Below are 15,305 nucleotides of genomic sequence, written 5' to 3'. Positions count from 1 at the left end.
TCCCTGTAATAGAATAGAATTAGGGGACGCGGTGGCTCAGCAGGTAAGATGCTGAGCTTGTCGATCGAAAGGTGGGCAGTTCGGCTCCCGTGACTTGTCCCAGCTTCTTCCAACCTAGCTGTTCAAAAGCACATTAAAAAAAACAACAGGCAAGTAGAAAAATAGGGACCACCTTTGGTGGGAAGGTAACAGTGTTCCATGCGCCTTTGGCGTTGAGTCATGCCGGCCACATGACCACGGAGACGTCTGCGGACAGCGCTGGCTCATCAGCTTTGAATCGGAGATGAGCACCGCCTCCTAGAGTCGGGAACGACTAGCATGTATGCGTGAGGGGAACCTTTACCTTTAGAATAGAATTAACAGAGTTGGAAGGGACCTTGGAGGTCTTCTAGCCCAACCCACTGCTTAGGCAGGAAAACCTACACCACGTGTTTGTGGTAAAAAGGGGGGAGGGGAAAATAGAAACGTTGGCATCTCAACAGAATTGAAAGGGTTTATTTATTTATTTATTTATTTATTTATTTATTTTGCCATACAAAGCTCTAAGGACTAAAAGTCAAGTATTGGTTAATGAAAAGCAGAACAACAAATTCCCAGAAAAGGTATGTTAAGGAAAAAAGCTGTACAACTATATACATTACAGTACTGTATTGATAAAATAATAAAAAATAATAATAATACCGCTCTGTAAAAACTGCCGTTGAAATAAAACCACTGCCCCCTCCCCCCCCCCTTTTTTTAAATTTTTCCTTTGCATCTTTCCTTTTGCTAATAAGTGATAACGCTTCGGTAGGAAATAAATTAAACCAACTACTGATTTTTTTTTTTCCTTATTAATCTCATCGTCATATACAGAAATGCACAAACGCACATTTGGCGCAAAGCTGCCCTCAAAGAGAAGTTGAGCGCTCTCTCTCTCTCTCTCTCTCCTGCCCCCAATATAACAAATTCCTAACTTAGAAATATCTGCGCAAAAACAACAACAACCCCAAGGTGGTAAAATAACGGATTTATACAAAGTTTAGGCAGACACAGCCGCATCTGAATTCTGTCAGACGCCCTCAACATATCTTCTCCACGACGATTCAGCAAAGGCTAACTTTTTCATCCTGTTATATTGCATGCTGCAGTTTTGTTTTTTTTAAACGAGGGGGAAAACCTAAAAGAATTTTTTTTTAAAAAAAATTAAATTAAAAAGAAATTTTAAAAAATATAGGGATTCTTGCAGTCGCGTTTTTCAGGATGGGGAAATGTGTAACATTGGTACATCCGAACTCAAGCGGAACTGAAATCGAGCGTCGTTGCTCCAAGAAAGACATACTTAGAATGATTTCTCCTGCTGTGGCATTTTTGCTTTAAGATTTTGCGGCTGTACTTCACATTGATATCTTTAGTAAATGTGATTTTTTTGGGGGGGATGTGTGGATGGGGAGGAAGCAAGGGGAATCTTTCTCATTCAGTAATGTCATTTAGAGGTGTCCTTTCCAGAGCCGAGGTGATGACCTTTTTTACAAAATATAAAACACGAGAAACTGAAAAAAAGGAGAGGGTCTGTTTCTTAAATCGGTAACCACCAGGTGGTGGTGTTTTTGTTTTTTATTTTTTTTAAAAAACCAAACACTATAGATGGTGTCAGTCAAAATGGAAACCAGCATCTTTCCAATGCCCCGTAAAGCAAAAAGACTTCACGGTGACGTGATAAACTGGATATTTGGAAAACCAAATACAAAGACGCAGAGTGTCTTTTTAACAAGATAAAACAGCTTTGAAACTTCGTCTTTCGGTTTGCAAATTAAACCAAAAAAAAAAAAAAAGACACTTCAAACAGGCACTGATTTAATTACTGGTTATCAGGATTTTTTGGGAGGCGGGTGGATGGACTAGCATGTTCAAGCTGAAAGTTTGATTGACGTACAGCAACATGGTGAGTTTTCATTAGCAAACGATGCAACACCCTTTGCTACGGGCAGCTGAATGAAGTTAAGTTTCACTTAGTTTATAAAATGCTACGGACACCGGTATCTCCTGAAAAGGACAAATATACTGGAGATCGACTAACAGGATTTTTTTTTTTTAATAAAGTCCCACAAATGATTTCATTTAAGTATGCAATGCCAATTTTAAAAGATCATTTCCATTTATAAAAACAAAACAAACCTTCTAACCATAATCAAACATCATCTCAACTCTACAGGAAAAAAAAACATCACACTTCGCTTTCTTCCCATTATTAGAAACACGATCTGCTTTTTTTTGTCGTGATTTCAGTACATGATTTTTGTCTCTTTTACTCCCCAGCAGAATTTCATTCACTTCCTGGCTGAAAATACAACATTAAAAGAAAGGAAGAAAGAAAGGGGGGGGGGAAACGACGACATGAAATTAAGGACTAGGAAATGACTACTCTGAATACAAAATAGAGACTTCAGAAAAGGGGAAAAAGAAGAAGAAAACAGTTAAAAGTGATGAGGACAGTAGATTTTCATGACAAACCACCGATCGCTAACTAGTTTTATTCATCACGGTCCTTTTCGACCTTCTATAAAACCCACTCCAAATATTGTAATTTACAAAAAAAAAAAAAAAAAAAGGCAAGAGGTTATTTGACCAAAAAAAAAAAAGCCCCAAAACTACATGGCTCTTGACCACTTCTCTTATTTGCTCAAATCGAGACCCTGCTTATCGTCCAGCACTGGAAAACTATATTATCAATTTGCAAGGAAAGAAAAAACATGGTGACAAAAGGAAACTTCGAGATTAGCACATCTGCCCCCCCACCCCCCTCAAAAAAGCGCCAAACCCCTTTTTCCGTGTCGCTGTTGTAAAAAAACAACAACGAACTAACTACTATGCTCTCTTTTAAAAACTACCAACTCAGTTACAGAGCAACAAAACAACAACTTCATTTGCCAAGGCTACTTTGGTAGGAAGCTTCTGCACTGTTCAGGGCAAAAATCTACAAAATTAGATTTCTAAATTATTTTCCCCCTCTCCTAGGGAATAAAACGGGGGGGGGGGAATTAAGGTTCATTGCAAATGGTTAACCTGCTTCTCCTGTAAGGAAAAAAAAATATCCTGATCTTATATTGTCTTTCATCTACCCTACCGAGTCAAAAAAATAATAATAATGGTGAAATACAATGGCCCAGCCACTGAGTTAAGCTTAATCCCTGGGATAAAAACGAGTGTTAACATTTTTCCTTGGAGAAACCTTCTCTTTAAGGATGACCCACGTGCATTACAATGTACCATTGTTTATTTCAAAAAGCCAACGAGAAATGGCTATGCCTCTTTCGCCGTTAAGCCTGGTTTCACGCAGAGGTGATATTCAGCCGGTTAAGACCGGTTCGCCCGAACCGGTAGCGGAAATCAAGGGTGCCCTACACACACACACGCTCTATGTCATCCTATTTAGACACATTTTTGAGGCTGGGCGCACGTGTCGGAAGCCGCGCGCGCTAGCAAAGCGCATATGCAGAAGGCCCCCGCTCGCACACGCTCACATTTGCGAACCGGTAAGGGAAAGTAAGTGAATAGCACGCATGGTTTTCGTGAGAGCAAGCATGATTTGGACCCTTATATCGTTCAGTTACAGGAACGCACCGATTTCGATTTACAAAAGAAAAAACAACAAAAAAGATTTCCCCCGCCCCCCCAACAACATCAGCAAGAAAATCTAGCTGCGTGCCTGTTTCCTAGTCACAATGGAACCCATTTCAGCATTAAAGTGCTAACATGAAAATAAAAGTAAGTGGTTCAAGGAAGAGATATATATTCCTGTTATTCTACACCTAACCGGGGGGGGAGGGGGGGAGTCTCCGAACGGGTAACTTTTTAGATTTTGATCCGTACGAATAAACGCCGAAACGCCTAACTTCCTAAAAGCGTCTTTTCACCTGTATTCAAGTATCGTTTGATTTCCTGACCAATTTTTTGTTCACAAGTTCAAAGGTTATTACACATCTTATCTAATTTTAAAACACTACCGTAGGCTAAAGGTCAAAGACGAAGCACGTGGATGTGTTCCATAATAAAGAGAGGCTCTCTAGATGCTTCCGAGTGGCCCGTTGAGAAAGAACTCTGATTTTTTTTTTCCTTTAAAACAACCAACAACCACAAAAACTTTCCTCCCCCTTTTGATAACGAAACAAAACAATTTTTCCCCCCATTTTCGCAACACCTTCAGTAAGATTCTGGTATCACAAACTCAAATTCGGAGGTGCCGTCCGATGGGTTTTGTTTAAAGAGGGATTCGTTTGCTTGCGGGACGAAGATGTCGTCCCAAGTCATTGGCTTCACGGGTTGGTTCGGGACCGGTTCCTGAGGGGTCTCTTTTGAAGGACTGCCAGAATAAACCAGGGCATTGTCATTGGCAACCGGGATATTGTTGGAATTCCCCGAAATGTATGCATAATTTCTGATCTGCAAAGACCGGCACGGATGCAAACGGTACAGCTTGGATTCCCCTGAAGGATCTTGACTGTGAACCGATCGAAGATGAGTGGCCATCACCTGATAATTGATAAAACATTGGCCGCACGCCAAGCATTGGTACCGCCGCTCCCCGGTGTGATGGATTTCATGTTTGGTGCGGTATTCCGCCAGAGGGAAAACTTTCTCGCAGTAACGACAGGGGTATTTCTTCTCCCAGGAATGAACGTTGAAGTGTCTCCGCAAACTGGTCAGGCAGACGTAGGACCTCCGACACACAATGCAGATGTAGTAGACTTTTCCATCCATAATCAGCTCGTAGTGATCGTCGTGCTTGACTTTCAAGCGCTTGCGGTTGGCGGAATCGTTGCCCGAGGTGCGCGGCACGTCGTCCAACCGAACTTCTCCGTCGGCCTCATTTTTCACCGGGATGACGATGTCGTAGGTGTCTTCGCCGATGTTTGCGTAAACTTTGCAGCCGGTGGATAAGCTTTCTATCTCCGATGCTTTGTCTAACGTGATGGTCTTCTGCCCTTCGGTGACGTGCTTTGGAGCAACGTTTGGGGGAGCATCGTTGAGGCCTCCGGAAAGAACATCGGAGATCTGGATCTTGAATTCGTTGGGTTGGGAGATGGGTTCCGGCGGGAAGTTCACAACCTGCTTCTTCTGGGCTGCTGTGCTGTCGGCCGCAACGGTAGGTTTTGGAGTCGTGGGCTGCTGGACCAGAGAACTGCTGCTTGCCGAACCGGGACTGGATAAACCCAGGATGTCATCATCGTCTTCCACATCTTCCTCTTCCTCCTCCTCCTCGTCTATGACGTTGGTTTCCATGTCGGTTAAGGAATCGTTGGTGGATGGTTGCTGATTCTCTTCGGGAATAGGCAACACCTCTATTTCGTGGGACGAACCAACCCCTGGAGCAACGTCAACCTGCGATGAATTAAGCACAAGGACATTTGGAGCCGTGGTCTTTGGAGCCGGGGGAGGAAGGGGGTCAAGAAGCTTTTGGTTTTCGGCCGGATTTGGAAGAACAGTCGACGAGTCAAGCCGTGGAGGTGCAGTTGCCACCGGTTGAGGAAGAGAATGACTGTTGGTAGAGCTGGCTACCTCAGAAGACCCCGAGGCATTCGGGCAAGGCGGGATCTGGGTTATGACTTTGGTCTCCACAGCACGCTCCTTAGAAGGGACCAGCTCTGAGCAGAAAATGACGTCGTCATCGTCATCATCATCGGAATCACTAATGGTGATCTTGGTGGAGTCACACGGCTCCCTGTATAGGGAAAAGGATTCCGTAATGATAGGCTTCCCGAATTTTATGGGTTGGGGCTCAGGTGGGGCTGTGGGCTTCTGGACTTTGGGCCCGTTTGCCTCCAAGATGGGCAGCTCCGAAGCGCTGGGTGTGGCCTCCGAAGACATACTCTTCACCTGTTGCAGAGGGATGCCCAGTTCGGCGAGAAATTTGACCCCAAGCAGCTCCCCCGATTTAATCAGTTCGTCGAGCAGATCCGATCGCACCCGGACAATTTTGGAACTGTAGATGTAGTTGAGGATTTCCGCGAAAACCTCCCCTCGGATGAAGTTCAGCTCGACGACTTGTCCCGCCACGGCAAAGAGTTGGTGAAAGTAAGTGCTGGAAGCCGAAAGGATATTCCGGTGGGCTCGAAACTTGCGGTCTTCCACGATCACAGTGACGTCGCAGAAAAGCCCGAGGCCTCGTTGCTCGTCCAGCGCTTTCAAAAGCATGCCAGAATATTGGTTGTCAGTAGCGGTGATGAGCTTCCTGGTTTCCATCCCTGGAACAAAGAAATAGAATCAAAATTTCTTTCTATGGTAGAAAGTTAGCACCCACCCCTCTTCTAGAAGAATAAAATTATTTTGAGAAATATTAAAAAGGAAAAATATTATATTTTCCTGGATGAGAAACGGAGAAACATGGGGTTTTTTTTAGAGGCAGGAAGCAGACTCACTCTTAATAGCCCCCACCTTTCTTAATAACCCTCAGGAGATGTCAGCACTTAAGATATAGATGATAGATAGATAGCTAGATAGCTAGCTAGCTAGCTAGATAGATAGATAGATGTAGATCGATAGATCTATTCATAAGCAAATTCCCTGCAGCAAGGTCTGAACAAAGGCAGCATTACCCTTCAGTCACAATAGGAATTGCCCAACAAGCCCCTTCATTGCATCAGTCCAAACTTCAACCAAACCTAGCTCAGACAAACATGACCCCTACATGGCCCCATGGGAGTCTGACAACAGCCAATAGAATACATGCACAGGAAGAGGAAGCTCAAATTCAAATCTGGAAATACCAGTTGGGAGGAACCGGTAGGTGTTTTTTTTTAACTACTGGTTTGCCCGAATTGGTACTTTTTATCACTACCGGTTCACCCGAACCGATGTGAACCGGTAGCATTTCACCGCTGCTCCTCCGGTTACCGATCAAGAAAGTGCTTCAGTAAAAATATGTTGATCTCTGCTTTAAACCGAACTATTAAATATTTCCCTGCACGTCCCACGCCGGTCCTGTTGTAATTTTACTTATTGTGCAATTAGAAAGGAATCTGGCTGTTTATTGCCACTGTAGCATGAAAAGGCAAGGTCCTTATTTAGCCCATTAAAAGTAGAGATTCCTGATGGAGCTGAGAGAGGAGATAAAATGGGAAACGCAACTTGCAGAACCTGAAGGTCAGTAAGGGAATTTGACAAGCAATGTTAAGGCATGATGAAACACATCCACGGATTAACACACTCAAAACAGGAGCTGGAAAAAGCTGCATATATTTCTTCACTGTTATTTCTCAACAGCTGCTAATGTGTCGGCCTTACTAGGGGTACGTGACGTGTGCCAAAAAGTGCAAGGCTCTGAACTACGACGCCAGAGATGGACAATAGGGTTCACATCTCATTTCAGTATTTGAGGGGCTGCTCCAAAGAAGAGGCGGAGGTCAGATTATTCTCCAAAGCATCTGAGGGCAGGACAAAAAATATTGGTTGGAAACTGATCAATAAGAGAAGCAACCTGGAATTAAGGAGAAAGTTTCTAACAATGAGAACAACTTACGAATGGAACAGCTTGCCAGCAGAAATCATGGGTGCTAAAACACTGGAGGTTTTTAAGAAGAGACTGGAGAGTCATTTTGTCTGAAATGGTATAGGATCTCTAGCTTGAGCAGGGGGCTGGACTAGAAGACCTCCAAGGTCCCTTCCAGCTCTATTCTGTTCTCACACAGCATCTGCCGCTCTGTTAAGCAGAGTTTAACGAAGTTTAAACCGAGTTTTGCCCCATTTTATCACCTTCCTTGCCAGAGTCGTTAAGTCACACACTGCGGTTGTTAAGTTAGTCACCTCTCCTCTCTAATTTCTATTGTTAAGTGAATTCCTGCAGTTGAGACGTTACTAATCCAGGTTGTTAAGTGAATCGGGCTTCCCCATTGACTTTCCTTGTCCAAAGGTTGCAAAAGCGGGTCACGTGACCTCGGGACACGTGTCAATGGGTCATAAATATGAACCAGTTGCCAAGCACCTGAATTTCGATCACGTGACCGTAGTAGGGGTGCCGCAAAGATCATAACTATTAAAAAAAAATTGGTCGCAAGTCACATTTTGTAACTTTGAACGGTCACTAAACGAGCTGTTGTAACGTCGAGGACTATCTGCACTACGGTAATAATAGCGGACCCAGCTGCTGCTGCAGAGAAGTACGAAAGAGGAACCATGAAAGAAGAAATATGGCATTTATAGGTACTGTCGACCAGGAAGAAGAGCCTAGTTCCCATGGCTCTTCACAAGCTCACAATGGAGGTTCTTAATTATGCTAAAATATACGCTAATTTCTGTTTCTTAGACAAGGAACTCAAGTGAATAGTCAGGCCCAGGTGGCTGGATTTAGTCACGCCGTTTCACCACCGGACAGAAAGAGACACGACGTGCAATTGCGTTGGGTTTTCCTCAAGTTCTGCAAATTCAGGTTATTTCTGCTCGAAATTCCCTGTCCTTGTGGAAAGTTCCAGAAGCCCTGATTGCATTGCCAAGGAGACTAGCAAGCATGCATTGAGTGCCATCTGAGTTTTCAGAGGGTTTTTTTTTCTTTCTTTCTATTTCTGGAGCTCTTTGAAGCAGCCCCCCGCCCCCCAAAACACAGGGCAGGTTCTGATATAACTATCAGTTTTATGAGCCCAGAAGCAAAGCTGCAGCAAACGCGTTCCTTCCTCAAACTCTCCCAGGACCAGCTTCAAGAAAAGGAGTATGCTTGGTCACGTCTAAACAAGCCGATTCTTCTCTGACTCGGCCAATTTGCTGCCCTGTCGGTCAGCCCCACCAGCTTTCCGGTCGGGATGGATGGACTCCAAATCCCATCACTGGCTGCAGAGGATAAGAAATTGTAAGCTCAAAAGGGACTGAAAGGATTGCAAGTTAAAAAAATGTCCCCAGCGCAGCAAACGTCAGGTCTAATAGAACCAGGTTTCCTTGGCTGTCCAATAAAGCATACTTCGTTGTTTTGGGATTGTACCTCCCTAGGCCCTGCTGGCTGGGGATGATGGGCGCGGCAATCTATCCAGAAATCAGCCAATGGGGGCTGGGGGGGCGGGCTGGAGATGAAAAGAGCAAGGGGAAAGGAGTTGGCAATTCGTTTCCTCAACTTTTAAGATGCCAACTTTCCTCCTCTCTCTGTCCCCAAGCTAGTCCTTAAAAGAATTCTCTGGCCCTGCTGACAGGGGGCGATGGTTATTGTAGTCACAACGCACCAAGTTGTCCAGCTCATAAGCTGGGAAGAGAAGGGGAAAACAGGAGAGGCATTCCAGATCTCCTCCTTAAGTAAGTTTGCCACTCCTCCAATCCTTTCCCTTGCCGGGAAGCATGGGAGTCCGAATCCAGGCTGATAAGTTTTGGAAAGAGGGAGAGAGAGAAAAGAGAGGGAGAAGATAGAGAGAAAAGTGAGAGAAAAGAGAAGAAAGAGGGCGAAGAAAGAGAAGAGTGAGAGGAGAGAGAAAGGAGAGGAAAAAGAAAGAGAAGAGGAGAGAGAAAATAGAAGAAAGGAGAGAAAAGGGAAGAAAGGAAGAAAGAGAGAGAGAGAGAGAGGAGAGTGAAGAGAGAGAAAAGAAGGTAAGAGAGGAGAGAGAAAAGAGAGGGAGAAAAGAGAGAGAAGAGAAAAGAGAAAGAAGAAAGAAAAGGAAAAAGGAAGAGAGAAAAGAGGGAGAGAGAAAGGAAGAGAGAAGATAGAGAGAAAATAAAGAGAAGCGAGAAAAAGAAGAAAGAGGGTGAAGAGAGAGAGAGAAAGAGAAAGAAAAGAGAGAAGAAAGAGAGGAAAGGGAAAAAGGAAGAGAGAGAGAGAGAAAAGAGGGAGAGAGAGAGAGGAGGAGAGAGAGAGAAGAGAGAAAGAAAAGTGAGAGAGAGAGAGAAAGGGAAGAAAGGAAGAAAGAGAGAGAGAGGAGAGTGAAGAGAGAGAAAGAAAGTAAGAGGAGAGAGAAAAGAGAGGAGAAAGAAGAGAGAAGAGAGAAAAGAGAAAGAAGAAAGAAAAGGAAAAAGGAAGAGAGAAAGAGTGAGAGGAGAAAAGAGAAGAGAGAAGAGAGAGAGAAAATAAAGAGAAGCGAGAAAAAGAAGAAAGAGGGTGAAGAGAGAGAGAGGAGAAGAGAAAGAAAAGAGAAGAAAAGAGAGGAAAGGGAAAAAAGGAAGAGAGAAAGAGAAGAGGGAGAGAGAGAAGAGAGAGAGAGAGGAGGAGAGAAAAGAGAGAAAGAAAAAGTGAGAGAGGAGAGAGAAAGGAAAAAGGAAGAGTGAAGAGAAGAGGGAGAGAGAGGAGGAGAGAAAGAGAGAAAGAAAAGTGACAGGAGAGGAGAGAGAAAGAAAAGAGAGAGAGAAAAGAGAAAAGGAGAGATTGAAGAAAGTGCCTCTTGTGGCAACCACAGAAGCAGCTGAACTCAGCCCGTCGATGGGAGAGGAAGAGGAGGAAGAAGTGGGGGGGGGGGTTCCTTCCAAGAGGCGAAGCCCCCCCAGAGTTCAGAAGATGGGTATTGTAGTCCCCACCATGCACCTGCGGGAGCAGCTAACCCACCAGGGAAGGGGAGGGGGGGTTGCAGGAGGAGAGGGGGGGGCTTTTGCAGGAGAGAGGTGGGGGGGGGGGTCCGGCTGGCCCAAAGCAAAGCCTGCCCCTCTCCTCCGCTGCCGGCCAAAAAAAAAAGACCGGCTCTCCCGTTACCTCCGCCCCGCGTCTTCGGCTCTCTCCGCCCGCAGCCAACCAGCCCCGCGTTCCTCCGCCCGGGCGCTCGCTCGTCGCAACGCTCGGCTCTTTCCGGAGACGCTCGGGCGCCCTCGTGCTCCCGCCCGAACGCCGCACGGAGGGCCATCGCGCCTGCCCGAACGCCGCTCGGCCCCGCCCGGCGAGAAGCCGAGAGGGAGGAGTCGCTAGCCGAAGGCGGTTCGGGCTCGGGGGGAAAAGAGGCTTCGGGGATTTTCGGCTTCGAAGCGCTCCCGGGCTGAAATGCGAGCGGGCGGTAAAGCCTTTCTCGCCCCGCCCCCACTTCTCTCTCTCGACTGTGGCATCGTCCCGTGCAAAAAGCGTCCACGTGTAAATGCGCCAGACACGTGGACCTCGGGTCTGGCTGGGATCCAGGCCGACCTCCGGGGTCTCTTTCTGGAGGGAGGGGGGGAGGGGGGCCAGGAGCTGCCGGTTGCAAAATCTGCAAAACTCTCTTGCAAAAGTTAGCACCCCAGCAGCCCAACAAATATATATTATATTGTTTTTATTTGTTCCCTAGTACGATTTGATAGCTTATTTGTGACCTCGGCTATCACGAAGTGTTGCATCTTTTTATTCTTGATGAATGTATTTTATTCTCCTTATGTACACTGAGAACATTTGCACCTAAGAAAACTTCCTTGTATGTCCAATCACACTTGGCCAATAAAGAATTCTATTATGTTCTGTTCTGTTCTATATTTATTCCAATTTCTATTCTATCCTGTTCTCTATTTATTCCAGTTTCTATTCTATTCTGTTCTCTATTTATTCCAGTTTTTATTCTATTCTATTCTATGATTTGATTGCTTATTTGTACCCTATGACTATCATTAAGTGTTATACCTTATGATTCTTGACAAATGTATATTTTTTTTATGTATGCTGAGAGCATATGCACCAAGACAAATTCCTTGTGTGTCCAATCACACTTGGCCAATAAAGAATTCTATTCTATTCTATTCTTATTCTACAAAATGGGAGATTGGACATCAGTTCCTTGCTCTAAGCACCTGAATAATCAGAGGAAATTCCTTTTAAGATCCAGGCCGAAAAGGGATTTAGCTCCTTATTGAGATCCAAAGGAACACAATTCCTGAATCTGAAATCTTTTATGGAGATCCCCAAAATATATCTTTAATCAACCCAACAGTCTGGATTTGCACCCTCTGAAGTCTGAACCCTAAATTTAAAAAAAAAAAAGCGCTTTCTTACTTCCAGCAAATCAACATCCATAGGTTGTGTCTTTAAGAGCAAAATGTCTTTGCAGCTGAAAAAAGAAAAGTTCCTTAAAGCCGTTTGTGTGAATTGCTTTTCAGCAATTCACATAAAGCCCAGGGGGGATTAGCATATCAAAACCAACTAACTAATCTTTAAAAGCAGCTCCTGTTAAAGTACTTGATGTAAAGGTGAAGTTCTTTCTCCCTATCATGATCTGTAGTAGCTTTATCAGCCTGAGAAGATGGGTCTTTCTCCCATTTGAATAGCAATGTGAATTGTGTGGCCAATTCACTTTTTCCAGCTTTTAAATCATAACTTTTCGCCACTAAAATTGTGATCCTTTCCCCAGAATGCATAAGCAATATATTCTCTCCCTCCCAAAAAAAAAAAAACCCACTGTTTTTAAGTTATTCTCAACTACAAACCAGCAAAGCCGTCTATTGTATACCTGCCCAGCCTATGTGGATTACAACCTCAAAGAATTAGGCTAAATAATTCTACTCATATAGAGAGTTTGTGCTGACTTGCAATTTATTTAATATCTTCCCCCTGGTGATCTCGCTTTTAATTCATGCCCCTTGCTTTTAAAATGCTTTCGCAGAGGGTTTTTTTATTGCTAGTTATATCATGTCCAGTGACTTCTTTGGGGAGGGAAGATGGGCAGTTGTAGAAATCTGACCAATAAATAAAGAATAAAGTAAGCTCCCTTTTATCTACAGGTAGTCCTCGACCTACGACCATAATTGAGCCCAAAGTGTCCTTTGTTAAGTGAGACATTTTTTTAAGTGAGTTTTGCCCCATTTTACCTTTCTTAATAGCCACCGTTATTAAGTGAATCGTTGCCGTTGATAATTTTGCAACATGGCGGCTTCCTTGTTGGTTTCGCTTTTCAAAATTTTATTTTCAACTGGTCAAAAATTTATTGTGGCCAATAAAACATTCAATTCATTTAATTCAATTCAATTAATTCAATTCTAGTCTGTCGCATGACCTTGGGACACAGCAACGGTCGTTAAGTATGATGCCAAGATGCCAAGCCTCTGAATGTTGATTATTTGATCGTAGGGATGCTACAAAAGTTGTGTGAAGTCGCTTTTTTTCAATGCTGTTGTAACTTCAAACAGTCATTAAAGAAAACTGTTGTAAGTTGAGGACTAGTTGTATTACAGCAAAGTTTCTATCCACTAATAACGATTTTAGGTTAGCATCCTGCGCTCTTCTTTTGCACACACACAAAAAAAGACCAAATCCACTCCCCACAAAGGTGGCTCCATGGCTCCAGCAGGTGTCAAAGGTAGAATTTCATCCCTGCTATGGATCTCCAAACCAAAGTTGATAGGATCCATCCTCTTAAGTCTGCCAAGATTCTCATTCATCCAGATCATGGTTGTCCCAAAGGTGCTTGTTTTTCAGGAGGCAACGGAGACTTTCTGGGTTTTTTTCTTTTGAAGACATTTTGCTTCTCACCCAAGAAGCTTCTTCAGCTCTGACAGGATAGTGGGGAATGGAAGGATTTATACCTTACAGACAGCTGGTCATTTGCATGCTTGGAGTGTGTTGTGGAAGCACTTGGATGTTTATCTGTGTCTTCAGGGACCTTCAAAAAGGATGCAAATGTCCAGCGGTCTACAAGGGCTGTAACTCCTTCCATTCCCCACCATCATCCAGTCAGAGCTGAAGAAGCTTCCTGGATGAGAAACGAAACATCTTCAAAAGAAAAACCAGAAAGTCCAGTTACCTCTTGAGTGGGTAGGGGGGGGAAAGCACCTTTGGGACAACCATGACCTGGAAGACTGAGAATCTCCATAGACATTTGTCCCAAAGGGTGCTTTTATTTTATTTTATTTTTCCAGGAGGCCACTGGATTTTCCTGTCTTTTTCTTCGGCTTCCCATCCAAATGGCTACAAATGTCCAGCTCCACCTGCCAGGTGTATCCCATCAACCCTTCCGTGATTCCCCAGCAAGAACTGGAGAAGCTTCTTGTATGGGAGGCGAAACGTCTTCCAAAGAAAAAGACAAGAAAAGTCCAGTTGCTTTTTTTTGGGGGAGAAGGAGAAGAAGAAGAGGAGGAGGAGGAGGAAGAGAAGGAGGAGGAGGAGGAGGAGGAGGAGGAGGAAGAAGAAGAAGAAGAGGAAGGCACCTTTGGGAGACCCCATCCTATAGGACCCTATTGGGATCCTATTTTTCTCCCTAGAGAGGGAGGGCAGTCAAACAAAGTAATTAGGAGGAGGAGAGGAGGAGGAGGAGGAGGAGGAGGAGGAGGAGGAGGAGGAGGAGGAGGAGGAGGAGGAGGAAGAAGAAGAAGAAGAAGAAGAAGAAGAAGAAGAAGAAGAAGAAGAAGAAGAAGAAGAAGAAGAAGAAGAAGAAGAAGAAGAAGAAGAAGAAGAAGAAGAAGAAGAAGAAGAAGAAGAAGAAAGGCACCTTTGAAAGACCCCATCCTATAGGACCCTATTGGGATCCTATTCTTCTCCCTGGGGAGGCGGGGTGTCAAACAAAGCAATTAGGCCCGATGCTCCAAAGGCTCCTTGGGGGGCGGGGGGGGGTTTTCCACCCTGCCCTTCTTTCCCATCGAGGAGGCTCCGGTTGGAGAGCGCAGCAGCACCGGGGAAAGCACCGCATCCACCCGGGCTGGCTGGGCAGGGAGAGAGAGGAGAGAGAGAAAAAAGAGCCCCAAGCGAGCAGCCTTTTGGGCCCGGCCGCCTTCTCGCTTCTCTTGCCAGCATGGAGGAACCAGCCAAGGCCGGAGCTGAGCGGGAAGCTCGAGCCAAGCCCGGGCCCGGCCACGCGTCCGCCTCCTCCGCCGCCCTCCCGCGAACAAGGCCGGCCGGCCGGGCGGGCGAGCATCGCTTGCTCAAGACGGGTCCCGTGCTCCGGCCCGGTTTTTCCGAGGAAGGCCGAAGCCGGCGGTTCTTACCGGGAGTCTTGCCGCCCGCCTCGCTCATGGCGCCCGGCTCCATCATCGCGTCTCACCGGCGGCAGCCCATCCGAGAGCACAAAGGAACCGCCTTGCGGAACTCCAGCGGAGTCGCCCGCGGCACCCGGGCGGACGGGAAGAGGAAGCGCACCCACCGGAAGCGGCTTGGGGGGGGAAACGGGGGTTTTTTTCTCCCGCGGACGGAAGGTCCCGGAGACCGCCGAGGAGTCTGGACGGCTTTGTTAGGAAGAAGGGGAAAGGGCTGAGGGGAAGGTCGAGCGGCCGGGCGCGGATCACGGGGCCGGAAGTGAGGCACGGGGGAAGGGGAAACGGGCGGACCGTTTTGTTTTGTTTTTTGTTTTGTTTTTCAGCGGTGCTGTGAAGGAAAGGGTCCGAAGCGCTCCGGGCGCCCTTGTAAAGAGATCCAGGCTACTGGCCAGGTAAACCGGGTCTCTCTCAGAAAAGCTGCCCGACAGCGCTTTAGCACTAGCCAGATCCCG

General features: G+C 45.6%; 1 protein-coding gene across 2 annotated transcripts; it reads right to left on the bottom strand.

The window, feature by feature from the left end:
• Positions 1 to 208: 208 nt before the first annotated feature.
• Positions 209 to 15,297, bottom strand: ZBTB33 (zinc finger and BTB domain containing 33). Of its 2 annotated transcripts, none has more exons than XM_058196781.1 (2): positions 14,806 to 15,297; positions 209 to 6,224 (listed from the first exon to the last, which is right to left on the bottom strand). In XM_058196781.1, exons 1-2 carry the CDS (start codon positions 14,849 to 14,851, stop codon positions 4,183 to 4,185), a joined length of 2,088 nt encoding a protein of 695 aa, XP_058052764.1. In that variant the 5' UTR covers positions 14,852 to 15,297; the 3' UTR covers positions 209 to 4,182. The 2 variants fall into 2 exon arrangements, with proteins under 2 accessions (XP_058052764.1, XP_058052763.1); XM_058196780.1 differs by lacking the exon at positions 14,806 to 15,297 and adding an exon at positions 10,631 to 10,728.
• Between the last annotated feature and the right edge of the window lie 8 nt (positions 15,298 to 15,305).

This window comes from Ahaetulla prasina, chromosome 11, assembly GCF_028640845.1.
Source record: "Ahaetulla prasina isolate Xishuangbanna chromosome 11, ASM2864084v1, whole genome shotgun sequence".
NCBI lineage: Eukaryota > Metazoa > Chordata > Lepidosauria > Squamata > Colubridae > Ahaetulla > Ahaetulla prasina.
Note: the sequence above shows the minus strand (reverse complement) of the source record. Positions and strands in the feature narration are given on the sequence as shown.

Excerpts from the sequence above, each read along its gene's own strand:
- ZBTB33 (XM_058196781.1), bottom strand. The coding sequence starts at position 14,851 with ATGATGGAGCCGGGCGCCATGAGCGAGGCGGGCGGCAAGACTCCCG. Across the intron at positions 6,225-14,805 it reads GGCGGGCGGCAAGACTCCCG|GGATGGAAACCAGGAAGCTC; the intron begins GTAAGAACCGCC and ends TCTTTGTTCCAG.